Source organism: Paroedura picta, chromosome 8 (assembly GCF_049243985.1).
Source record: "Paroedura picta isolate Pp20150507F chromosome 8, Ppicta_v3.0, whole genome shotgun sequence".
In the NCBI taxonomy this organism is placed as follows: Eukaryota; Metazoa; Chordata; class Lepidosauria; order Squamata; family Gekkonidae; genus Paroedura; species Paroedura picta.
In genome coordinates, this window is record NC_135376.1 from 8049853 (window position 1) to 8075983 (window position 26131).

General features: G+C 49.3%; 1 protein-coding gene and 1 long non-coding RNA gene across 2 annotated transcripts in view; one reads left to right on the forward strand and one right to left on the reverse strand.

The window, feature by feature from the left end:
- Positions 1–15925, forward strand: part of MCCC1 (methylcrotonyl-CoA carboxylase subunit 1) — a 32836-nt gene extending 16911 nt beyond the window's left edge. The window contains exons 12-19 of the mRNA XM_077348290.1: positions 497–606; positions 2605–2821; positions 4549–4635; positions 7790–7839; positions 9779–9916; positions 11451–11558; positions 12387–12458; positions 15669–15925. Of these exons, the coding sequence (XP_077204405.1) occupies positions 497–606; positions 2605–2821; positions 4549–4635; positions 7790–7839; positions 9779–9916; positions 11451–11558; positions 12387–12458; positions 15669–15788 (902 nt within the window). The 3' untranslated portion in view covers positions 15789–15925. The remainder of the gene's footprint in view (positions 1–496; positions 607–2604; positions 2822–4548; positions 4636–7789; positions 7840–9778; positions 9917–11450; positions 11559–12386; positions 12459–15668) is intronic.
- LOC143842936 (uncharacterized) lies at positions 13210–24404 on the reverse strand. The gene is made up of 3 exons (XR_013233396.1): positions 22358–24404; positions 20734–20822; positions 13210–13815 (listed from the first exon to the last, which is right to left on the reverse strand). It is a non-coding gene; the product is annotated as an uncharacterized LOC143842936 (long non-coding RNA).
- Positions 24405–26131: the final 1727 nt, after the last annotated feature.

The following is a 26131-nucleotide window of genomic DNA, read 5'->3' on the forward strand; positions in this document are numbered from 1 at the left end:
GTAAAACTGGAAAGCCCTCACTGGGACCACGTGCAAGGGAGCCTTTCTATGCTTAAATGCAGCACTCCACTGGTGGTGCTGGTGGTGGTGGTGGTGAAGGAAGGTGCCACCCAGTCGTGGCCAACCTGTAGGGTTTTCAGCATGATGCAGCGGTTGATTCCCTCACTCCTCTTCCACATGCAGCCAGCTGGGCGACCTTGGGCTAGTCACAGCCCTGATAGGGCTGTTCTCTTAGAGCTCTCTCAGCCTCACCTACCTCGCAAGGTGTCTGTTGCGGGGAGAGGAAAGGAAGGCAATTGCAGGCGTCTTTGAGACTCTTTCAGGCGGTGCAAAGTGGGGTATAGACACCAACTCTTCTTCTTTGCCTGCCGCTTCGGCAAGCCGGACGTGAGGCTTCACGCCAGGCCACTGGGCCACTTGCTACTGAGGCAGGGCATATCCCCTGGACAGGCTGGTGTCTAAACATCCCTCCCTCTGTTCAAATTCACTTTTGCAGGAGACGAGGTGTCCATACACTACGACCCGATGATCGCTAAATTAGTGGTTTGGGCCGAGGATCGTCGAGCTGCTTTGAGGAAGTTAAGATACTGCCTTCGGCAGTATAACGTGAGTATGAGTCGCAGCAGGATTTAAGAAAGACTTAGAGAGCCACATTGGGGTAGTAGTCAAGAGTGGCCACCTCTAATCTGGTGAGTCAGGTTTGATTCCCTGCTCCTCCACATGCAGCCAGCTGGGTGACCTTGGGTTAGTCATGGTCCTGTTAGAGCTGTTCTCACAGAGCAGTTCTGTCAGAGCTCTCTCAGCCCCACCTCCCTCACAGGGTGTCTGTTGTGGGGAGAGGGAAGGGAAGGCGACTGTAAGCTGCTTTGAGACTCCTTCAGGCAGCGAAAAGCAGGGTATAAAAACAGCTCTTCTTCTAGATTAAAAGGCTATTCTGCATGACAAGAGGCTGTTGTGTTTTGCACATGTGTCAAGTAATATCAAGTCACTTCCGACTCATGAATTTATATGAATTAATACCCTCCAAACCAGTCTATTAGTAACAGTCTTGCCAGTGAGCTGGGTTTGATTCCCCGCTCCTCTACATGCAGCCAGCGGGGTGAACTTGGGCTAGTCACAGTTCTCTTACGGCTGTTTTTACAGAGCAGTTCTGTCAAGGCTCTTTCAGCCTCACCTTCCTCACAGGGTGCCGTGGGGAGAGGAAAGGAAGGTGATTGTAAGCTTCTTTGAGACTCCTGGTGGAGAAAAGCAGGGTATAAAAACCACCTCTTCTTCTTGTTCTTCTTGCAAACTTGGGAGCCATAGCTAACAGCTGTGTATGCAGATAAATAAGCAACAATATAAACACAGAAAAATGGAAAGTGATGTTAAGATTCCTGGAACCGAAACAACATAAATTACAGCCTATTAAACGTCAAGCAAAAATTTTGTGCAAATTGTCTTAACGTACTCAGAGACGTCTTCTAAGTAACTTGGCTGTCAGAAAGATGAGGATTTTTATCTACCACCAAGCGCAAATCGATCCTCAGTGGGAGATAGAAATAATCTTCTTTCTCCTAACCTCCTTGTTGTTTCTGCATCATCTCAGCTGAAAAGATTGCAAAAGATTTGGAACTGGGAGGGGGGCGGGCACTGATTTTGCCAGCTCCTAAATTTGGAACTGTTCCGAGGAGCTTAGCATGGGCCCCTTCTGGAAAGGAACCAGACCCATGTTGTTAGAACAAATAAACCTTGCTGAAAAATTGTGTCCAAGTAGTTTACGTAAGTTGTGCTAGCATGGTGTAGTGGTTAACAGCAACGGCTTCTAATCTGGCTAGCCAGCTTTGATTCTCCACTCCTCCACGTACAGTCAGCTGGGTGACCTTGAGCCAGTCACAGTCCTGTCAGAGCTGTCCTGAAAGAGCAGTTCACTCAGAGCTCTCTCAGCCCCACCTCCCTCGCAGGGTGTCTGTTGGGGGGAGAGGAAAGGGAAGGCGATGGTAAGCCGCTTAGAGATTCCTTTGGGTGGAGAAAAGTGGCATATAAAACCCAACTCTTCTTTTTATATTTTGAGACCCATTTAAATCCACGTCTTAAATTAAGGTGGCAAGTTTGGATAGGACTCGGATTTCAAAAAATCCCTCTGCAGAAGGGCTTCTTGGGGTTATCGTGCCTTTAAATCCTTACCGGTGCCAGAAATTTAAGGAATGCTTCTTTCATGAGGCCTTCAGATGTGAGTGCCATAGAATCAGAGTTTTGGAAGGTACCTCCAGGGTCATCTAGTCCAACCCCCTGCAGAATGCAGGAAATGGCCACAAGAACTAAGCACCAACACAATCCCTTCTGCCCTCCCACTCACAATCTATCTAAGTCCCCCAAATCAGCATTTCTGCTGGGTGGCTATCCAGCCTTTGCTTAAAAACTTGCAAAGGAGAACCCGCCATTTTCCGAGGAAGCCTGTTCCACTGAGGAACCGCTCTAACTGTCAGGAACTTCTTCCGGATGTTTATCATCCCATTCAGAACTGCTGCATTGTCAAAAGGCACGTCTGCCTGCTGAACGTACGCGTGCAAAGTCCTCGCCTGAATCTTTGTCCCCCATCTTGTGTTCCTTCCCCCACAACAGATTGTAGGGCTGAGCACCAACATCGACTTCCTGCTGAGTCTCTCAGGCCACCCGGCTTTTGAGGCCGGCCACGTCCACACCAATTTCATCCCTCAACACCACGCCGAGCTCTTTCCCCCCAAGGAGGCGGTCTCTTCAGTGGCCCTGTGCCAGGCAGCTTTCGGGCTCTTGCTGAGGGAGAAGAGGGCCACCGAAGCTTTCAGAAGGGACTCTGGAGGTAAGGCTGGACTCGCTGTTTCCCTTGTGGGACAGATCGTGCCTCTCAGAATCAGGAAGAAGGGGGTGTGCTTAGGGGTGTGCACCGTCTGGTCACAGTTGACTAATGGCGACTCCAGTTGGGGCTTTCAAGGCAGGAGGTGTTCAGAGCTGGCTTCTGACTCACTGCCCTGGTATTCCTTGGGGGTCTCCCAGCCAAATTCTAGCCAGGGCTGACCCTGAGAGAGCCAGTTTGGTGTCGTGGTTAGGAGTGCGGACTTCTAATCTGGCAAGCCAGATTTGATTCCCTGTTCCTCCACATGCAGCCAGCTGGGTGACCTTGGGCTAGTCACAGGACTGAGAAAGCTGTTCTGACCAAGCAGGAATAATCCCTTCGGGTAGAGAAAAGCGGCATATAAGAACCAGCTCTTCTTCTTCAGGGCTCTCTCAGCCTCCCCTTCCTCACAGGGTGTCTGTTGTGGGGAGAGGAAAGGGAAAGCGATTGGAAGCCACTTTGAGACTCCTTTGGGTAGAGAAAAGCGGCATATAAGAACCAACTCTTCTTCTTGAGTAATATCAGGGCTCTCTCAGCCTCACCTCCCTCTCAGGGAGTCTGTTGTGGGGAGAGGAAAGGGAAAGCCATTGGAAGCCGCTTTGAGACTCCTTTGGGTAGAGAAAAGCGGCAGATAAGAACCAACTCTTCTTCTTCTTAGCTTCTGAGATCTGATATTTGTGGGTGGGGCGGAGTGGACAGATGGAGAAATCATGTTCTTCTTAAGTCAATAATTATTGCAGGGGTGGCCAAACTGTGCCTCTCCAGATGTCCATGGACCACAGTTCCCATAAGCCCATGGGAATTGGAATCATGGGAATTGTAGTGCATGGACCTCTAGAGCAGCCAGACCTGAATCTCGTAGCACCTTGGAGACAAACAAGATTCTGGGAGGAGTTGGGGAGCTTTCATGAAATGAAGCTCCTTTTGTCCAGTTCGGTCTCATGGCCTGCCAAATTTTGTTGGTCTCTAAGTGACGTGGGACTCAAACCTTGCTGCTCCACTGCAGAGCAGGATGGCGGCTCTCTGATTGGAACTGGCATTTTGAAGCTCATGTGTCCCCAAATCCTTGGCTAGCAAGTCCTGTCTTGTTCTTCTCAGTAACAGAACTCCCATCTGGATGATCACACAAGGAAGGGGGTGGGGGTGGGTGGACTGGGCAAGCCCTGCTTGCAACAGTCCCATGTACGCCTCACAACATGCACAGGGCCATTAGCAAGTAAGAGAGTGGTAAATAATCCGACTGTCGGACCAAGATCTCCTGAAAAGAGAACAAAGAGATATCAGCGGGACAACTCTGTTCAGGCCTGATTCAGAGAGAGAGGGATGCTCTTAAGAAGAAGTTGGGTTTTATACCCCGCTTTTCACTGCCTGAAGGAGTCCCAAAGCGGCTTACAAACACTTTTCTGTTCCTCTCCCCACAACAGACAGACACTCTGTGAGATAGGTGTGGCTGAGAGAGCTCCTAGCGAGCTGTGACGAGCCCAAGGTCACCCAGCTGGCTGCCTGTGGAGGAGTAGGGAATCAAATCTCGATCTCTAGATTACAGTCTGCTGCTCTTTAACTACTATACCATGCTGGCTTTCCAAATTTGCACGTTTTGGACAGATGTTTCTAGGGGCACGCGTGTGGGTGTGGGTGTGTTAATCTATTGTCTGCAATGTGTAAACTTTGCATTTTTTAACAACATATTCTAGATAAGTTCTCACCATTTGCATCCAGCAGTGGCAGAAGACTGAATATACTCTACGCTAGAAATCTGGTTCTTCGAGACGGTGAAAACGGTAAGGGGTGAACAGCGAGCAGAGGGAATTTGATTTTTGTTCTGGTTTGTGTGTAGGAGAGGAAGACAAAGAGAGGGGGACATCCACACAGTGTTGTTGGCAGTGTCCTTTGGAGCACCTTGCAAAGATCGTTCGGTGCTTGGTACCCTGGTTGGGAAACCTTGGCCAGTTTGGTGCAGTGGTTAGGACTGCTGCTAGGAAAATCAGCCTAGATCTGACCTCGTAAGTTCAGATCCAGCCAGTTCTTTCATTCAGTTGTGCCAAGTTTGCTTCTGTACTGTATCCTCTTGTGAGTACTGTGCATACAGGCTGGTTGGTCCCAAAGCACAGATTTTTGGGGATGTCAGAGGAGACGCCTCCTTCCTTCTTTATCACCAGCGGAAAAACTGGGTTGGATCCAAAGTTCACCTTGCGTTAGCAGGTGGTGGCGTGTGTGGGTGTGGTTGTTTGTTTTGGCTTCCCATTGTATATTACATTGCGCCTTGGGGTTTCCCTACCACCATCACCCCGGAGCATTATGGGGGGGGGGTGCTGCAGGACGGTTCCGTTGGACACACAGAGAATGCTGTTGATGGTCCTTTAGAACCAGCCCAATTCACTGAAGGAATCCGGGAGGCCGAATGGCTACTCATGTAGCCACATTCCTTTCTCTTTTGTTTCTGGTAAACAGGTTTTGTGGGCTTGTTGTTTTGCTTTGTCATCTTCTCCCATGGCCACCTTTGTGCCTTCTGCTACGCTGTGCTTTTTGCCAAAAACAGCTCCTCTTTCACTCTGTTCTTCCTTCTTCCCCCTCTGAAGAGAAACTGTGTTTTTCCAGAGCACCTCCTGCACAGCTTTTTAATCTGGAATTTATCTGCACTGGGCTTTTTAAGCTGGCTGGGTTCAGATAAATAAAAACCTTCTACACTTGAGACGGATTTCCAGTTGGGATTTCCCTCCTCACCTGCACAGGTGTGCATTGACCCTGGAGTCAAACTACTTAGGCATATCCAAGAGTGGATTTCCCCCGCTTCATCAGAGAGATAGGAGACCATGGTACTCTATTCTGGATGCAGATTGGCTGCTTCATTCAGCTTTTCCCCTCTCCACTCACGACAGCCATGCCTCCAGAATTGACATGGTGCTGAGTTTTCTCCTGATTGGTTGGTATATGGTAGGATCAGCCCCTTTGTTCTGTTCCTCCATTTCTGCTTCGGCTGTGGAAGTGCTTTTCGGCTTTTCCTGGCCCCTTAAGTAATGCATTAATCATTCTTATCAGAAGGAGTTGAAGATGAACCTGTGGTTGGGTTTGAGGGAGGGAAGGCTTCCAAAAACTCAGTGGATATTCTGAATAGACAGACAGCACCAAGTTAGCTCAGTTAGTAAAACACTTGCCTTGAAACTACAGCTTTTTGGCTGTGGGCTGTTTTTCCCCATGCAGATTGTACTTATTTTGCTTTTGAACAGCTCATGTTTTAAAAATACACCATTTTAATACATGATTTTCAAAAGCAAAAAAAAAATAAAATCAATAAATCTCCTGCAGGGGGAAAAAAGACACACACCCAGCTATGAACTAGTTAAGTTGTGGTTACAAGGCGAATAGCTTACTAAGTTAACTATCGGTTGTAAAACATCCCCTTCACTTTTTGGAAAAATACCAGAAAGAGGGCGGCCCTGGGGAGCGTTTCCCTCCCCCCGCACCCCAGTGAAGGAACAAACAGCTCGCCTTTACTTTTGATATTAATGCTGATCAGTTCACTTAAGGGGGAAGCCCTGCAATGAAATCACCAGAAATTAAAGGGGCTGCACCTGCTGGAAACCAGCCAATCAGCAGAGTCCAATCAACAGACCAATCAAACAAAGGGGGGGGGGAAGGAAAAAGTCTCAACAACCAGGTTTTTCCAGTTTCCAGGGAGAAGAGTCTATTTGGGGGCAGACTGCAGCAGGTGGGTTAATGCTCTTTTCGGTGGGGAAAAATTATTTTTGGAAATCACTGGCAAGATCGGAGTCTGATTCGAACTGAAATCAGCAGGACCGAATTTGCAAAAAACATGTGGGTGCAGACTCAGCCCTACTATATCACCCTTAATTATATCCGGGCTACTGGGGCAGGAATCCTTCCTTCCTTCCTTCCTCTGTTGATTGATTGATAGATTCAATTGATATCCCACCACTCTCCATGGACTCATGGTGGATCACATATTGGGGGAAAGCAGGCATTTTCCCTTGGAGGCAAGTGCCATCAAGTTCCCATGAGTTACAGCAACCCTGTAGGGTTCTCCAGGCAGGAGACCTGGAGAGGAGGTTGGGCATTGCCTGTTTCCTACTGGTGAACGTGGAGTTTCCTGGGGGTCTCCCCTCCAAGTATCAACCAGGGCCGACCCTGCTTAGCTCCCAAGATTGGACAAGATGGGGCTAGCCTGAGCTATCCAGGCCAGGGTATATTCCCTAGGCCTCACTTCAAGAAGGACGTAGATAAAATTGAAAGGCTACAGAGGAGAGCGACGAAGATGATCTTGGGCCAAGGGACCAAGCCCTATGAAGATAGGTTGAGGGACTTGGGAATGTTCAGCCTGAAGAAAAGGAGGTTGAGAGGGGACATGATAGCCCTCTTTAAGTATTTGAAAGGTTGTCATTTGGAGGAGGGCAGGATGCTGTTTCTGTTGGCTGCAGAGGAGAGGACACGCAGTAATGGGTTTAAACTTCAAGTACAACGATATAGGCTAGATATCAGGGAAAAAATTTTCACAGTCAGAGTAGTTCAGCAGTGGAATAGGCTGCCTAAGGAGGTGGTGAGCTCCCCCTCACTGGCAGTCTTCAAGCAAAGGTTGGATACACACTTTTCTTGGATGCTTTAGGATGCTTAGGGCTGATCCTGCGTAGAGCAGGGGGTTGGACTAGATGGCCTTTGTGGCCCCTTCCAACTCTATGATTCTAGTTGGGCAAACAGAAGTTGGAGTGAAGCTCTTAAACGGAGTGGATGGGGGTGTCCCATGCTAAGCCTGCATTTCTTCTAGTGGACTAGGGAGAGGAAGGAAGGGATTTTTGAATGTCAAAAGTCTACCGATTAGATTGTTACATGCTCTGTAGGTGAGGTGCACTGTTGAGTCGATCCAGTTATTTTAGTCATTTTTTTCTGATTGTATGACTCAACTTTTTTTGTTTTAAACAGATGTGAATGTAACGGTAACCTACAATCACGATGGGTCATACCACATGCAGGTAAAATCTTCAGAATATAATGAGAAGTTATTGGGGGGGGGGGGGTCCCGGGAGTGCTTTCTTTCCTCTCTGTGTTGTATCAACAAAGGTGAAGTCATTGACTTAACTCAGGGGATTTTGGCCGAGAAACCTGTATGTGTGTCTGGAGGGGTGTCAGCCACAGAAGCACAGAGGTGGATCCTGCTCCACAGAGAAGTGCCAGTGCATCTCTTGCAGCGCCACCTTCTGAATGGAGAACTGGCACAATCGAGCATGCACATTCCTGTAGAATCATAGAGTTGGAAGGGACCTCCTGGGTCATCTAGTCCAACCCCCTGCACAATGCATGACACATGTGCCTGTAAAATGGATCAGCCAAGCCTAGGGATGTCTCCTTGCATTTCTCAGAGTTCTTTGTGGGAGCAGGAAAGAGAGGAATTCTAGCTAGAACAGTTTCCCCATGCTATATTATGTAGTAGTGTCAAAAGACTGTCTTTTCCTGTACATTCCCATCCAGGAGGGGGAGGTCCTCCTGACTGTCCTGTCAGTCAAAGAAGCTCAGTTGGTGGGGACATGAGACAGGGCCTTTTCAGTGGTAGCCCCCAATTATGGAATAAGGTCCCCCAGGGGGAGTGCCTGTCCCCCTCACTGTTGAGTTTTACGAGGCAGTTGAAGATGGCTTTCATTAGGACTACAAGTGATTGAGTGTCAGTCCTGAGTAGCGATTTTAAATTTTGGTTTTATGCTTCTAATGTATTTGGTTCAGTGTATTTTATATATGTTTGTAAACCGCTTTGAGCAAATTTATTTATTGTACAACAGTTACACACAGGAAGCGTCTAATAAATATAAAATTTGGAGCCAAGTTAGTACAACAGGTATGCAGACCGACTGGGCAATCCCCCTAAATACTAATCTCTAAATGTTCAGCCCCCTCTGTCGCAGCTGGGGAGAATTCAGAGAGCTCCATCACATCTCCCTGGAAAACACGATGCTCATACTGTGGCAGATGGAAAATAGCTCTGTAGGGAAAGACAGGTTTCTAATAAATGGTTTAAATAAATAATAAATCTCACCAGAGTTTTAAAAAAGGTTTCGCTGGGCTGGAAGGGAAGAGCAGGAGCTAATGTTTGGAGCATGGATTCCCAACCAAAGTCTGTAGACTCCTGGGGGTTCACAAGAATTATGAAGGGGGTCTGCAGGAGCTCTGAAGAGGCGTGGTATGGGGGGAGGGTTGTCTTCTCAGCTCCTACTCTTCTTTCTGGCCTACCTGAGGCAGAGCTGCCATAGTAGTAGTAAAGGCGGGGGAAGGGAGCAAAAGGAGGGCTAAGGGTATAGGTAGTGATGTCACTTCTGGGGGTGTGGCCAGCTGACATCACTTCCAGGGCTCTTAGAATCCTGAAAATTATTTCACGGGCTCCTCCACGGTTAAAAGGTTGAAACAGGCTGGTTTGAAAAGATCGAAGGCCTAAGTTTGTCATTCTATGAATCCTGTTGGGGACAGGTGACTCCCATGGCCCTCCTAACCAGAATTACACCCTTCTAAGTTCATTGAAGTTGACAGGCGTCCGATGGTGTATATTTGCTTTGGATTGCACAGAAAGGACATAGGCTCCTGTGTGTCACCCGTTGGGGTTGGTACAGGCATATGTGTAAAGTCAGATCAGGTTACAGCAGCCCTCCTGGGGTTTTCAAGGCCAGAGATAAACAGAGGGGTTTAAGCCCTTGCCTGCCTCGATACAGCAGGTCTCCCATCCAAGTAGCAACCAGGACCAGCCAGCTGGGCTCCTGAGGTGTGACGAGAGTAGTCTAGCCTGGGCCATTCAGGTCAGGGGCTGGGGGCTGGAGGGAGGCACCTTTTGGTCAGATTACTCTTGGCGGAAGAAATGTGTCTCCTGCCGCACATCCACCCTCTGTGCTCAGGAAAAGTAAAGAGCTCTGGACGTATCATGTCTTTCAGATCCAGGACCAGTCGTTCCACGTCTGCGGGGGCCTTTCGAGCAAGGGCGACTCAGATCACGTAACCTGCTCCGTCAACGGAGTCGTCCATAAATCTGAGATAGTCATCGCAGACGATGCCGTTTACCTCTTCACGCCGGTAATGTTTTCTGCTTCATCCAGCAAAGGACTGAAACCCCCCAAGCTTTGGAAAGGCAGCTAGATCAATGAAAACTGCAAGCAGTGATGGGCTTAAAATGCTTGCATTTCCCCCCCCCCCCCCAGCCCCGTCAGTTTTCTGTAATCCACAAGAATTTATGACTTCAGCTACAGAATGCTGTTTAGCCAGTTGTGAACCTTTCAGGGAATAAATTGGCCAGAAGACACTGAGTTTTGCTCAATCTTGTTCATGCGCTTTTCAGTTCTGCAAAGGGGAGAAGGGAGTATTCTAAATTCTGCAGAGGGGAGAGGGGACTGGGAAGAGTATTCTGAATCAGGGGTCTCCAATCTTTCTGAGTCTGTAGACCAGGGGTAGTCAAACTGCGGCCCTCCGGATGTCCATGGATCACAATTCCCAGAAGCCCCTGCCAGCATTCGCTGGCAGGGGCTTCTGGGAATTGTGGTCCATGGACATCCGGAGGGCCGCAGTTTGACTACCCCTGCTGTAGACACTTTGGGAATTTTGGAGACGGGATGCTGAGCACCACCCCAGAGCGGCCACAGCAGGCAGAAGGCAGCCAATAGCAAACCCCGTCTTATGAAAGCCCCGCCCACTTTCTGTAACGCTTGACGGGCACCAGGGTGCCCCTGGGCTCCAAGCTGGAGGACCGTGTTCTCAACGGTGACATATCTACACGAGCTATCCAGGACTGGGGAATTGCCAAATCAGAGATTTTATTCACAGAAGACAGACTTCTAATTCAGGGGTCCTCAACCCCCGGTCCGCGGCCTGGTACCGGGCCGCAAAGGCCATGGTACCGGGGCGCCAGTGGACGCGCCTGCCTCCCCCCCCGTAGCGAGAGGGGGGGAAGAGGCAGGCACGGCCGCTGGCACGCCAGCGACACAAACGCGCACGCACGGAGCTGCTGCGCGTGCATGTTTGCGCCCCCTGCTGGCGAAAATGTGCACGCGCTGCAGCTCCGCACGTGCGCATTAGCGCCACCTAGTGGCGAAAACGCGCATGCGCAGCAACTGCGCGTGCGCGTTTACATGCAGCTGCGGCGGCTGGGCCACCGGCTCTCTCCCACCCTCGGAGGCGGTTCCTGACTACAAGAAGGTTGGGGACAGCTGTTTTAATTCATCCTTTTGCAGAAAGCAATGTAATACGTGATCAGATTGTAGCCAGTGGAACAGAAATCTGTTGCTCAGCTCACACCATTCGCTTTTTTCGTGCATGGCCTTTCGCCGTCGCTGTTCCCGTTATCATTCAGCACAGCATGGGTAAGGGCTGGGGAGTGAGTTCAAATTGATGTCAGAACGAGGTTGGTGATTTCCTGGCTGTTGTTCCGGTAAATGTGGGTTAAAGGGACTTAAAACGATTGTACGATGAATGTAAAAGCGGCATTACAAATTCATGTATTTGATACCCGTCCCGTTAGCGTCGATCCTTGCAGAATGTGGGCTGTTTGCATTTTGTGACCGTTGCAAAAGTGTCCTGACGTTAACCTACTCTGGCCTGATTTTGTCTTCTGCAGGAAGGCAGAGAGCAGCTTGGTCTCCCGGTACCCAAATACTTATCGGGAGCGAGTTCAGCCGGAGAAACGGGCGGGGCTGTCGCCCCCATGACGGGGACCATAGAGAAGGTAATTCTGGAAGCCAAGATGGGGGAGGCACAAGAAACACTGGTTCCCCTTGTGGGTCACTGTTTCTCTGTGTCTTTTTGCCCCATAAGCGCTTTGTATGGACCCTGGGCTGTAGCTGGCACTTTTACGATGGTCATTTACCATCTGTGTCTACTTACGTTTGGACTGAAATTTCCTTGAGGTTAGTCATGAGTAGATTTAAGCTTTGTCTGTCACTAGCCTTTGCTTTCAAACTCTTTCTCCCGGAAACTTGGGCTGCCATCTCTGGGTTGGAAATTCCTGGGGATTTGGGGACGGAACTGTGAAAAATTTCCCCTGATATCTAGTTGGTACCATTCTGCGCATAGTTTAAGGACATTACTGTGGGCTTTGTTCAGCTTTAAGAACATAGCAGTTGCTGTTTTATCTTGTATTTGGTATTGAGAGGTAAACACATCAGATACTTCTTGAAACAGAGACGAAGGGAACAGGTTCAACACCCGTGCTCCTCCGCACATTGCTGTTGCGTTTATGTGTGGGCAGGACCCACACCCGTTCCTGTCTCCCTGGTACCTGCATGAAAGACACAGTGGGAACACTTGGGGTTTTTTGCATGCTCTTGTTACGTTTTTAGGAGTACGGTTCTGCGGCTGCACCTAAAATTGTGTCCTGGTGGAGGAACCCTTTTTAGGACTCAAACTCAGAATCTGTCTCTGTTTTTCAGCGTCGCACAAGGAATCTCTTGTCTGCCTCCTCTTCTTCTGCAGAGAAGCCCTACCCTGGTGATGTTTGTCTCGTAGGAATGTAACTCCCTGCTTCAGCTGTTCTCACTCTCTTCTCAATTCGTAGGTGTTTGTGAAAGCCGGCGATAAAGTCCAAGTTGGAGACCCACTTGTGGTTATGATAGCTATGAAAATGGAGGTGAGCACCTTCCTTCCTTCCTTCCTTCCTTCCTTCCTTCCTTCCTTCCTTCCTTCCTTCCTTCCTTCCTTCCTTCCTTCCTTCCTTCCTTCCTTCCTTCCCTCCTTCCTCCCTCCCTCCCTTCCCTCCTTCCTTCCTTTCCTTTCCTTCCTCCCTCCCTTCCTTCCCTCCTTCCTCCCTCCCTCCCTTCCCTCCTTCCTTCCTTCTTTCCCTTCCTCCTTCCTCCTTCCTTCCTTCCTTCCTTCCTTCCTTCCTCCCTCCCTTCCCTCCTTCCTCCCTCCCTCCCTTCCCTCCTTCCTTCCTTTCCTTTCCTTCCTCCCTCCCTTCCTTCCCTCCCTCCTTCCTCCCTCCCTCCCTTCCCTCCTTCCTTCCTTCTTTCCCTTCCTCCCTTCCTCCTTCCTCCTTCCTTCCTTCCTTCCTTCCTTCCTTTCCTCCCTCCCTTCCCTCCTTCCTCCCTCCCTCCCTCCCTCCCTTCCCTCCTTCCTTCCTTCTTTCCCTTCCTCCCTTCCTCCTTCCCTCCCTCCCTCCTTCCTTCCTCCCCTCCCTTCCTTCCTTCCTTCCTCCCCCTTCCTTCCTTCCTTCCTCCCTCCCTCCCTCCCTCACTCCTTCCTTCCCTCCCTCCTTCCCTCCCTCCTTCCTCCCCTCCCTCCTTCCTCCCCCTTCCTTCCCTCCCTCCCTCAGACTTTTATACCACCCGTCCCAGTGAACTGGCTCCATGCAGTGTACGAGATAACAGAAAAACACGCGAGAATAAAATTTAAACTTAAATTAAAACTCCCAGAATAACAGCAAACGGCTTATAGTTAAAATGCATCACAATGAGACTTTTGTTGTGGAAGATAATTTTCCCGGCTCGTTCCTGGAGAGCCCGAGGCACAGCTGCTTTTCGCATCCCAACGATGCCCCTGAAAGCACGCTTGCGTTTTCGTGTCAGTGACGCTTGTAATCGGCATGGACCCTCCGCGAATCGCTTCTGCTGGGTCCCGTGAGCGGTGGCAAGAACCTCAAACACCACTCGGACCTACAGATCATTGCCGAATTGCCTCTTGCACGTTGAACTGCTGCCAGGGCCTGTATAAATAGCAGTCGCTTTGTGCCAGGCTGTGTAGTGAGCCATCTTGAGGCTAATTGAATCTTTTCTTCCGAGTAAAGTATATGTTGTGCACTCTTTTGATCCAACCGGTCGATAATTGCCTTGGCGTGACTCATAGCTCAGTCACAGGAACGAGCCTCGGAGCACCGGCCCAGCCTCCGAGGGGAAGAGAAGCCGTCCCCCAGCAGAGGCCGCCGCTGAGAAGCAGGCCGACGGACGCCTCTGCGTTCCTGCAGGACAGTTTGGCTGTAGCGTCAGCCACACCTGTTGAAGAAACGAAATCCTGATGCGCTTTACAGAATGCAGCCCACCTATTGCGAGAGTAAAGCTGTGGAAATCGGTGGGCCTGGCCTCTACGCTCCGCTGGCCCTGCCCCAAGGGAGCTTGATCTTGGCCGTGGTCCCCTGCGGGGGGGGGACGGACGAGGAGGAAGAGGAGGAGACACATTGCGTATCAGTACCACATCCTGCCCAGCAGGTGGCGCAATCCCCAGCTGCAGAGCGGAAAGAACCACTTGTTGGCTCCTGTGGAAGAGAATCGGCGTTCTGGTCCTCTTCCTCCAGTCCTTGGGATTTGGGAATATTCCGCCTGGAGAGGAGGAGGTTGAGAGGGGACAGGATCGTTCTCTTTAGCTCTTTGAAAGGTTATTTATTTAATTTATAATTTAATTTATAGCCCGCCACTTCCGTAGCTGGCTCATGGCGGGTAACAATTCCACAAACCCCACAATAAAAGTCTCTCCCATGATATAATAAAACATGTTTTAAAAACCCAATTCAGTATATCATGGCAGCAGAATAAAAACCCAACCCCATCCCCGCTCAACAGGAGGCGTATGAACCCCTCAGGGGGGTTAATAGGGAGCAACATGATGGTCTGTTTCTTCTGTTGTTCAACAGCTGTTCTGGAGGCAAGCAGGGAGGAAGTGTGCTCAAAAAGCAACCAGAGAGAGACCCAAGAAATGGCGAGGGCCACCACAGGCAATGTGCTGCTGTCATGTCCTGGCACACAGGAAGTGATGTCAGCATATCAGGCGGCTTTCTGTCGCCTTTCCCATTTCCACCCTTATTGTATTCCTGCCTCCCCAGCTGACCAGAAGCAGGAAGGGCCTGCTGGGGACGGGGGATCCCCTGACCCCAGTGGGAACCTGGTGGTCCTAACAAGATGTGACCACCTGTTATTCTACACATGTGGGGAATGTTGGGGGGTCCCTCTTTGCAGCCTGGTTATATTAATCTATACTGAGGCCGATGCCTGGAGTCTGGGGTAAGATCTTTTTAGGACGTTTAGTATACCGCAATTTTGTATTTGTATGTGTTAGAGTTCATTCGTTCATTCATTCGTTCATTCATTCGTTCGTTCATTCGTTCATTCATTCGTTCATTCATTCATTCATTCATTCATTCATTCATTCATTCATTCATTATATTTGTATACCACACTCCCCTGAGCCTCAGGGCAGTTCACATGGAACATAACAATACATAGAATGTCTATGAGTTGTTTTAATTGGATATTTTTAACTGATATTGCTGTATTTTTCTCGTTTTGTGAACCGCCACAAGCCAGTTTCTGGGAGCGGCAGTATAGGAATGAATGAATGAATGAATGAATGAATGAATGAATGAATGAATGAATGAGCCTGCATAACAGTTTTCCAGCATGCTTCAGGCTGGTAATCGAGCTAGCTCATCCCCCCCTCCCCCAACACACCAGTATTTAGAATGGATTTTTAAGGCTAAGTTTTGTTGTTCTTTTAGAACGTTAGCCCCCGTGTCCGATGTGTCTAGACCAGGGTAGTCAAACTGCGGCCTTCCAGATGCCCATGGACTACAATTCCCAGGAGCACCTGCCAGCAAATGCTGGCAGGGGCTCCTGGGAATTGTAGTCCATGGGCATCTGGAGGGCCGCAGTTTGACTACCCCTGGTCTAGACGCTTTCCTTTGAGTTTTACAATGCTGATAAGCACTCTACCCGCCGTTGTGTTTGCCACTCAGGAATTCCCAACTCAGCATATCAATATTCTACAAATTTGAGCCCTGATTTCACGTGATACTTATTTACACGCCATACCGCACCAGGCTGGGCTTACGATAAATCTGCTTCTTCCTTCGCAGCACACTATACGGGCTTCGAAAGCTGGGACAATAAAGAAGGTCCATTACCAGCTGGGGTCGCAGGTCAACAGACACGCCCCGCTGGTAGAGTTCGAGGACGAAGACCCCACATCAGAATAACTCGCGGAGAATCAAGTTGACGGAACGTGTCGATCCGTAAAATCATCTCCTCGTAAAATCATCTTCAGATTTCTTTTGTGTGTATATATATATATATATATAGGAACTGATGAATACTAATAAAAAAGATTTTCCTATGCTCTCTTAGTTAGTTTTCCTTCAGGGCTTTGGTCCTCACAGTAACCAAATGTTTGGTGCCCTCGAATGAAAGATGGGAACGCTAAGGAAGAGGTCAGTTGCTCAACTTGTGTACTTTGCTAATTCTCAGCTGAGAGTATAAACTGCTTTTTTTGTTTGGCCATCAAGTCAGAGCTAACTTATGGTGACCCCTTAGAGCAGGCAGTTCTCCAGATGTCCATGGACTACAATTACCATGAGCCCCTGCCAGCATGGCAGAGCTAACTTACGGTGACCCCTTAGAGCAGGCGGCTCTCCAGATGTCCATGGACTACAATTACCATGAGCCCCTGCCAGCATGGCAGAGCTAACTTACGGTGACCCCTTAGAGCAGGCGGCTCTCCAGATGTCCATGGACTACAATTACCATGAGCCTCTGCCAGCATGGCAGGGGCTCATGGTAATTGTAGTCCATGGACATCTGGAGCGCCGCTGCTCAGCCTCCTCTGCGGAGCTTTCAAGAAAAGAATCTTCCAGGGATGATTTTCCATTGGCTGCCTCTGTGTCGTGACCCTGGTGGCCTTCCATCCAAATATTAAAGAGGGCATATCTTGCTTTCACTACCCGAAGGAGTCCTAAAACAGCTGACAAACGCCTTTCCCTTCCTCTCCCCACAACAGCCACCTTGTGAGGTAGGTGGGGCTGAGAGAGCTCTGTGAGAACTGCTCTGTAATAACAGCTCTAAAAGAACTGTGACTACCTCAAGGTCCCCCTACTGGCTGCACATGGAGATGCGGGGAATCAAACCCCGTTCCCCAGATTAGAGTCTGCTGCTGTTAACCACTCCACCATGTTGAATTTTAGCGAAAGTCCTTTTCTCAACCTCAGTGTGTGGAAATGGCAATTTAAGCTAGAAGGCTGTGCTCAGAGTCACAGAAGCTGGTGCTTGTTGGAACCCGTGCCAGCAGATGAAGAAGGAAGGACCAATGTCTTAGAGCAGGGGTAGTCAACCTGTGGTCCTCCAGATGTTCATCATTTGCTGGCAGGGGCTCATGGGAATTGTAGTCCACGAACATCTGGAGGACCACAGGTTGACTACCCCTGTCTTAGAGGCAGTCTGTGCATGCTGCAAATCGTGTGGTGTGACTTTTTTATGGGCTGCAGCTTTTCCCATTGCTGTTGGGCAACTCCTGGTTTTGAATGCTCTCCTCTAAAGAAAGGTTATTTCTATAAAAAGGCAGCATTAGTGGGAAAAGATTCTAGGCTGGCTTTTTTTCCGGACACGGCAGCAGCTTCTATAAAAAGAGAGGATATTTATGTTTTAGTATGAGTATAAGTTTTCTGGACTAGGTTCTGGAAATTTAGGCAAAGCAGGAGAGGGGGACTAGGAAGAGATGAGAAAAGGGCCATGCGGATTGTAATTTTAGGATCAGGGAGGAATTTTCCTCCCTGCCAGATTGGCCCAGGGATCCTGGAGGGTTTGTTTGGTTTTTTTTGGAGAGGGGGGGGGGTTGCCTTCCTTTGAGAACACAACACGGGGTCATTAGGGGAGAGGTAACGGAATTTCCTTTACTGTGCTAGGGTTTGGACTAGATCACCGGTGGATAAACAGTTGCTCTGCAGGGGCTCATGGGAAATGTAGTCCACAAACATCTGGAGAGCCGCCGTTTGGCCACCCTGGAATAAATGATCCTCGAGGTCCCTTCCAGCTCTGTTTCTGTGCCTTTAAAAGTGGCATAATGAAGAACCAGAATCATTAGGTGGATAGCCTGTCAGATGAGGATCTGGAAGGCCTGGGTTCAAATCCTGACTGCCATGAAGCATGCTGCGTGATAGTGGGTCAATCTCTCCTTCTTGGCCGAACCTACCTCACCGGCTTATTGAGAAGATAAAATGGAGAACAATGTAAGGAATTTCAGATCCCCTGTGGGAAGAAGAAGAGTTGTCTTTTATATCCCACTTTTCTCTTCCCAAAGGAGTCTCAAAGCAGTTTACAATCTTCTTCCCTTTTCCTCTCCCCACAACAGACACCCTGTGAGGGAGGTGGGGCTGAGAGAGCCCTGGGATTACTGCTTGGTGAGAACAGTACTATCAGGACTGTGACTGGCCCAAGGTCACCCAGCTGGTTGTATGTGGAGGAGCGGGGAATCAAACCCTCTGCTCTTAACTACATTGGGTCCAAAAAGGCAGGCTAGAAATGAAGCAAATAAAGGTGGAGCACGGCGTGATTCTGTTGTCTGTGTAAATTGATGCGGGGATGCCTTTTAGAAAGATAACACACGCTTGTGGAATAAAAAGGCTTACAGGGCGTATTTGCCACCACATACCAGGAATGTAAGGAGGCTGGTGGCAGGATGCCGAGATCAGGAGGGGCTTCCCGTTATCTCCCATCAGGCCCTGCTCGGAAACTTCCCTGGAGGCCTGCCTGAGGAGAGACGCAAGTGCTGGTCTAGCTAGATTTTTGCCCTGATCACCAACAGGCAGATCTTTGCATGCTGGATGAGGGTTAGAAAACTTGCCACAAAAGCCACATAGACGGGAGGGATTGCGGTGGGCCAGGCGTGGGTGGGTGGAGAGGTTTGTTCGGATGACAGGGAACTGAGGGCAGGACTGGGGCACGAAAGCCAAAGGATGCGGGAGGGAAAGTGGAGATTAAGTGGTGATCTGAGAAGCAGAGGATCCAGTTAACCGTTTTGGATCCCTTCTTGCCACTTCTGGGTTGGGAAATTCACAGAGATTTTGGAGGTGGACACTGGAGACCTGCCACCCTGTGAGGCATTTACCCGGCAAGAGCAATTTCTGCATTCGTTCCAACAGCTATGTTCATGTTTAAGCTTCGTCTCCGCTCAGTTTTCAGACTCCTGAACCGATTAAATACCCTTTTGGCCATGTGCGACGTCATTAATTGGTAGAAAGTTCGAGCCTCGTCAAGGAAATCATGTCATCCATGCCTTTGTGTGCGGTTGAATGAATGAATTCGAGAGAAAAAAAAGCACATGCTTCTCTTGGTCGAACTTTCTAGAAATCTGTCTTGTGTATATAATAATAATAATAATAATAATAATAATAATAATAATAATAATAATAATTTATAACCTATGCTTCCAACGCTCACAGTGGGTAACAACATAAAAATAAATACAAAAGTGTAAATTAAATACATCATAATTTATGCCCCCGACTAAAATCCCAACGGGGGAGGTTGTGGCTGGAGCTGATCTGCAGCATGTTTTCTCCCACCCTCTCCTAACGGTGAGGCCAGCCATATACGGTAGATGTTATTTCTGGCTTTGACCATAAGCCTGGTGGAATAGCTTCGTTCTGCAGGCCCTGTAGAACTGGTTGAGGTCCCACGGGGCCCTGATCTCTTCTGGGAGCTCATTCCACCTAGCTAAAGAAGCCCTGGCTCTGGTTGAGGCCGATGTCACCTCTTTTGGGCTGGAGATCCTGAGCAGATGCTGTTCTGAGGATCCCACTGCTTTTGGGGGAATATAAGGGGAAAGGCAGTCCTGCAGGTAAAAAGGTAAAGGTATCCCCTGTGCAAGCACTGGGTCATGTCTGACCCTTGGGGTGATGCCCTCCAGCGTTTTCATGGCAGACTCAATACGGGGCGGTTTGCCAGTGCCTTCCCCAGTCATTACCGTTTGCCCCCCAGCAAGCTGGGTGCTCATTTGACCGACCTCGGAAGGATGGAAGGCTGAGTCAACCATGAGCCAGCTGCTGGGATCGAACTCCCAGCCTCATGGGCAGAGCTTTCAGACTGCATGTTTGCTGCCTTACCACTCTCTGCCACAAGAGGCTCTTAATCCTGCAGGTACATAGGTCCAAATTAGAGATGTGTGCTTCGGCTCGGACGTGTCAGCAATCACCAAAGCCCGAGGCAGCGTGTAGGAGGCCAGCGGCACGGTGTAGAGTGGAGGACCGGCAGCTGGCATACCACCGCCACTACTGCTCTCCACGCCATGGCACTGGCCTCTTATGCGCCATCTCGGGCTTCGGTGATCCCCGAGGCGGCCGAGCCATGCCGAAGCGCACAGCCTGAGTCCAGATATATGATGAAGTTCATTCAGTATTGTTAATACCCTCTTAGCTTCGGTTTCTTAGCCTAGTTCACTGTGAAGGTGGCCAGCCTTTTGCGGGAGGCCCTGGGACCTGAGAAAGCTCCTTAAAGGACTGTTTGAATAGCGGATCTAGACCCTGTGACCTGCCTTGATTCTCAGTCATGAAGGCGGGCTATGGACCCTGGAAATGAATCAATGTCCTTCACACCATTTGTAGAGGGAAATCTTTTTGTGCATCGTCAATACAGTCTGCTCCCACACGTTCAGGCTCCGAGGCACGTCTCCACGGTGGAAAGCATCCTCTTTCCCTTGTTTTGACAGAATCATTAACAAGTATACAACATCTAATGTTCTTTTTTGCGCAAATATGCCTATTTGGTCTTGCTAATGACTGGAGATTTTGTTTTTAAGATGACATTCTTAACATTCAAGGATTTCTGCCGCTGAAGGCTCAGCATAAAAGATGTTTTCAGAGAGAAGGCTGCTAGGCAGCCAAAGAACGAACGAACTTTGGAAACAGCAGCCCCCCATGACTAGGGGGATCTTAATAATGGTGCCCCTCCTGGTGACCTCCCCTTTTGCATGCCTAGTGGTTTGCCCTAACCAGACGGTTTCACAAAACACCTAGGAAAGCGTTGTGCATCCCAGCTCTAAGTCTTCTGGTGCCCGTAAACGATCAGCATTAATCTTCCGCCTGGAGCAACACCGGATTGTCGTCGTTTCTGCTTCAACAACCCAGGGTTTAATGCCAGAGGCGTCTTCCTTACCTCCTCCTGGTGGAAAGGTTCTCTTCGCTCTCGCCCAACACCAAAATCCTGCTGGAGCCTCCTTGACTCGCTTCGTGCATCACTTCGATCTAGGGAAAGAAACAGCAAACGAGAGTTCTGCCGTAAATGAAACATCCAGCTAAACTTCAGAATTGGTTTTAGATAGGAGTGCATTGTATAATAATATTGACCACTGAGGAAGACCCATGAGGGTCGAAACGCGTTTGGTCTGTGGTTAGATCTGTATAGTTTTTACTTTGCTTTGAGCATTATATTGGTGCAATTTAATAAGTATTTGGTATAAATTTTATATTCTTTTATAGCTCAACATTTCTGTCCTCGACCAGAAATTAGGATTTATTTTATTATTTTTATTTATTTATTTATTTTATTTATCATACTTTTATACCGCCCTCCCCGGAGGCTCAGGGCGGTTTACATTATAACAGAGAACCATACATAAAACAGTCTGTAGAACATGTACACCAATAACCAACAATTACAACCAAACACAACACACTATAACAATAAACAATCATAACACAAACAGGTCCAGGGCTTGTTGATGGGATTCTGAGGGGGGTGGCTTTTATTGGGGTTTTATTATTTTATAATTTTATGTGTAAACCACCGCAAGGCTATGGCAAGCAGCGACAAAGAAAGCGAATAAATGAATAAACAAACAAATAAATAAATAACTTTTGAGTCCTGACTTTGTTAAGATTTATTCAAGGCGCGAGCTTTCGAGTGCAAGCACTCTTCCTGAATATGAAAGCACTCGAAAGCTCACCCCCTGAATAAATCTTTGTTGATCTTAAAGGTGCTACTGGACTCTGAATTTATGGTGTTCCTTCAGACCAACACGGCTACTCATTTGAATCTGACTTTGTGAAGGTTAGGTTTCCGTTCCCTTTTTGATTTTCCATTGCTCTACAGGCCTAGTCTCTTTCTCCACCACGGAAACCATAAAGCAGTGGTCCCCAACCTTTTTTTGGTTGGGGACCGGCAGGGCAACTGCCCCGCCCGCGCACATGGGCATCCGGGCCGTGCATGCGCACATGCGCGCTGTGCGGCCAAAATCGTGCATGCACGACACTTTTGCGCATGCATGCATGCGCAAAAGTGTCGCGCATGCACGATTTCGGCCGCACAGTGCGCATGTGCGCATGCACGGCCCGGACGCGCATGCGCGCGGCGCGGCCCTGATTCCCTCTCCCCCCCTTGCGGCCTGGGAAGTTTTTTACTGTGGGGGGGCGGGGAGAGGGAACTGCGGCCCGGCGCCCTGGCCTTCGCGGCCCGGACCGCAGGTTGGGGACCACTGCCATAAAGGATCAATTGATCGGCCCACTGGTGGCCTCCCACATCTTCCTCCCACGTCCACACCTCCGAAGGGGTGTGGCACCACTTCCGGTTTTCCTTGAAGCCTAATAAAAATTTCAGAGGTCCCTCCGCCATTAAAAGGTTGAAAGCCCACCCCTTTTGTTCTTTTCGCGTGCATTCGCTATTTTAATTGTGTGAACTTTGATCTGAATGAGGGTAAATAAAATTTGACCTTGACCGCCTAAAGACAAACTGAGTAAAGGTTGGGAAAGGCTGATTCGGAGAGCGCCATCCCACAGCAGACCTTGAGACCAGGAGAAGTTTGACACACTTGTTTGTGTGTCGTGTTCATTGCTGAGTTGCCTTGGCTGTCTGCTTTCATTCCACAGATAACAGCGCAGCAGCCGCCCCCACCAGCTTTAAGGCTGACTCCCAGCCTGCCGCTCCTAATTTGCAATCGATTAGCACCTTTATAAATCTCCACCGTTCTGATCAATCCACCTGGCTCCTTGGAGGGAGGGAGGGCAAGCGGCAGCTGTAATGAATGAACAGGCCTTATTTCAAAGGAGAAGGGGAAAGCCCGATGTTAATCAGTGACTCTGCCTCATGGAATCTGCCCGGAGCCACACGGCGATTAGGGAACAATGCAACTGGGAAGAACCGTGTCAGGAAGTCCTGGTGAAATGAAACCAAGCGTGAACACCCTTTGCTGTGACCTACAACCTCAGAAACCTGGAATGAGTCCTAAGCTAGAGGACTCATACTCTTAGGAGGAAGCAGGAAGGAACAGCTTGTGCTACTCCTTTTGTTTTTGTTGGAAGAGTTTGAATATGCAGAGAGAGAGAGAGAGAGAGAAAGAAAGAACTTTCTAATAAGCTGTTGTCTGTAGTCCATCTTCTGTTGTTCAACATTGTTTTGGAGGCAAGCAGGAAGGAAGTGTGCTCAAAAAGCAGGAAATCTTTTGTTGAACCAATCAGAACATGGGAGGAGATAATTTGAAAATCATCAGGCAGTTCCTATGCAACTATGCTCAATATATCTCTCCTCCGATGCCCCCTGCAGGATATATATCCTTTATATTTTGCTTAGAATGATGATTATTATTCTATGCACACTGCAGATCTTGCACATGACAAGTCCGAAGGGTTCAGTGCTAGGGCATCTGTTTGCCCAGGTTCAATGCCAGAAATTGAGGCTTTCCAGATACCCACGGACTACAATTACCATGACACCTTGCCAGCACCATGGTAATTGTAGTCTATGGACATCTGGAGGGCCACAGTTCAGCCCCTCCTGCCCTAAAGAGCTAGCAACTGGGCATAGAGACTGAGGCCTTCCCAATGCACTGGTGTTCAGAGGTTGACTGTTCAAAGGGCTTAAGAGTGGAATAGCTCTGTGTAGGTTTGCTACCAGGCAAGAAACGGTCATAGGTGGCTGCCCTTGCCTTGTGATCCTGCTACTGGGCGCCCTTCCAAGTGTTAGCTAAGGCCGATCCTGCTTATCCAGGCCGGGTTTTAACAGCCGTCTTGCTCTGCTAGTGGACCGACCCTATCATGGGCCTAACTTGGCCCTGACCTGAACGGCTGAGGCTAGTCCTCATCAGGTTACGGGAACTAAGCAAGATTGACCTTGGTTAGCATTTGCATGGGAGACCACCAAAGACCAGGGTTGCTGCCCAGAGGCAGGCCCTGACAAACCACCTCTGAAGGCCTCTGGCTTTGAACACCTTACATGGTCACCATCTCTTGGCCGCTGCTTGACGTCACTTCCTGCTTGGTTACTTCCAGACTACATAGTCTCCTCCAAGGCAACTTGGAAGGGGAAGAACACAGGCAAGAATGTGAGGCCTCTTTCCTCTTGCTTTGGAGAATGTGTGTCCCAAGCCCTCCAGGTCTTGGCAGCAGGTTCAGCCCCACCTCCTATTGGGCAGTGCCTCTCCCACCCCCTAACTAATTCAGTTTTATTCACCATACAAGCTTTTGGAAGAAGTATGCTTGCACATGAAAGCTTGTATCTTGAACGCAACTTTCTGGTCTTAAAGCTACCACCAGACTCCAATTTTGTCCTCTGTGTGTAAAAAGCTAAACCAGTCTTCATTCTTTGTCTTCAGGTGGACACTCACCAGCCCTCGCCCAACACCCTCCGCCTCAAATTCTTTCCTTTTACCCAGGTAAAGCCTCTCTCTGCTGTCTCCTTCAACTGTGTGGGGCACCCAGTGAACGAGATGCCCTTCTATTTTTCATTGTTTATTTTATTATTCAACTTATACCCCGCCCTTCCAGACAAGTCGGCTCGGGGCGGCTTACAAATAAAACAATAAATGCAATAAAAACACTGAAATCAACATTCTTCCCCCCCCCCAATTAAAACATAACAATCAAACCCCAAGAATGACAAAGCAAGGCAGATGGTGGATTAAAAACCCACCCCCCCCCAAAAAAAAACTCCCCCATCCTGCCACTTGTATCATGCCATTAGTGGCATATGATGGGAGAACAGGCAGCCAGATGCCATAGGGTGGGACCCACAGATCGATCAATCAACCCCGGGATTCTCTCCCACCCTTTGGTTTCTGGATCAAACCAGGGGACCCTTAGTCCACCATTTTGTTTCACCCTGTGGTCAATCCGATGCCCTGGAAGGAGGGCCAACGAACAAGGCAGAGACCAACTTTTCCCTGTGTTGCCTCGTAACACAGTTTGCTGCCTCTGGATGGGGAAGTTTACTTTAATCACCATGGCTCATACCTACTAAGAAGAAGAGCTGGGCTTCTTATGCCCTGCTTTTCACTATCCGAAGGAGACCCAAAACAGTTTGCAAGCACCTCTCCCTTCCTCTCCCCACAACAGGCAGCCTGCAAGGTAGGTGAGGCTGAGAGAGCTCTGAGAGAACTATGAAGGGCTCAAGGTCACCCAGCTGGCTGCATGTGGAGGAGTGGGGAAGCAAACCCAGTTCTCCAGATTAGAGTCCACTGCTCTTAGCCACTCCCCCCACGCTGTTAAGTCACAGCAAGAGACTTTCAAGGTGAGATGCAGAAGTCGGTGGCCATTGCTTTCCTGCCCAGAACTGTCTTTGGTGGTCTCCCAGCCAAGATCGGGTTACAACAGGCTGCTTTCCCTCATGAATCTAATCCCCCTGTACATTTGGCTATGACGGCCATGTCTGTAGCCATTGGACCTGAATTCCAGAGTTTAATTATTTGATGATTCAAGGTGCCTTCTCCTATGCCCACCCCAAATTTGGCCTGAGGTTCACGGGAAAACCTTGCAATCTGAATTAGGGTTACCATGTCTGAGTTGGGAAATGCATGGAGGTTCGGGGTGAGGGTGTTATGGAAAAGGGAGAGCAGAGTATAATGCTCCCCCCCCCCCAAAGCGGCCATTTTCTCCTGAGCTGATATTTGCATTCTGAATTAGGGCTGCCAATTCTGGGTTGGGAAATGCCTAGAGAAGGGGGGGATGGGACACGACCCATGGAGGGTGGAGTTTGCAAAAGCGAGGGACCTCAGCGGGGTATAATGCCGCAGAGCTCCCCCCGCTCCCCGCAGCTATTATCTTAAGGGAAACATGGGCTGGGGAGACCTCAAGATGGAGGGGGAGGGAGAGCCTATGGGGGTTGGGCTTTAGAAAGGGGAGGGACCTCAGCGGGGTATAATGCCCACCCCCAGCAGCTATTATCTCCAGGGAATGCATGGAGGTTCGGGGTGAGGGTGTTATGGAAAAGGGAGAGCAGAGTATAATGCTCCCCCCCCCCCAAAGCGGCCATTTTCTCCTGAGCTGATATTTGCATTCTGAATTAGGGATGCCAACTCTGGGCTGGGGAATGCCTCAAGATGGCGGGAGAGGGGGAGGGCTTTGGAAAGGGGATGGTCCTCAGTGGGGTATAATGCCATAGAGCTCCCCCCCTCCCACACCAGCAGCTATTATCTCCAGGGAAACGGATCCCTGTGTTCTGAATCAGGGATGCCAACAGGGCTGGAGAATGCCTTAAGATGGCGGGAGAGGGGGAGGGAGAGCGTATGGGGGGTGGGCTTTGGAAAGGAGAGGGACCTCAGCGGGGTATAATGCCATAGGGCTCC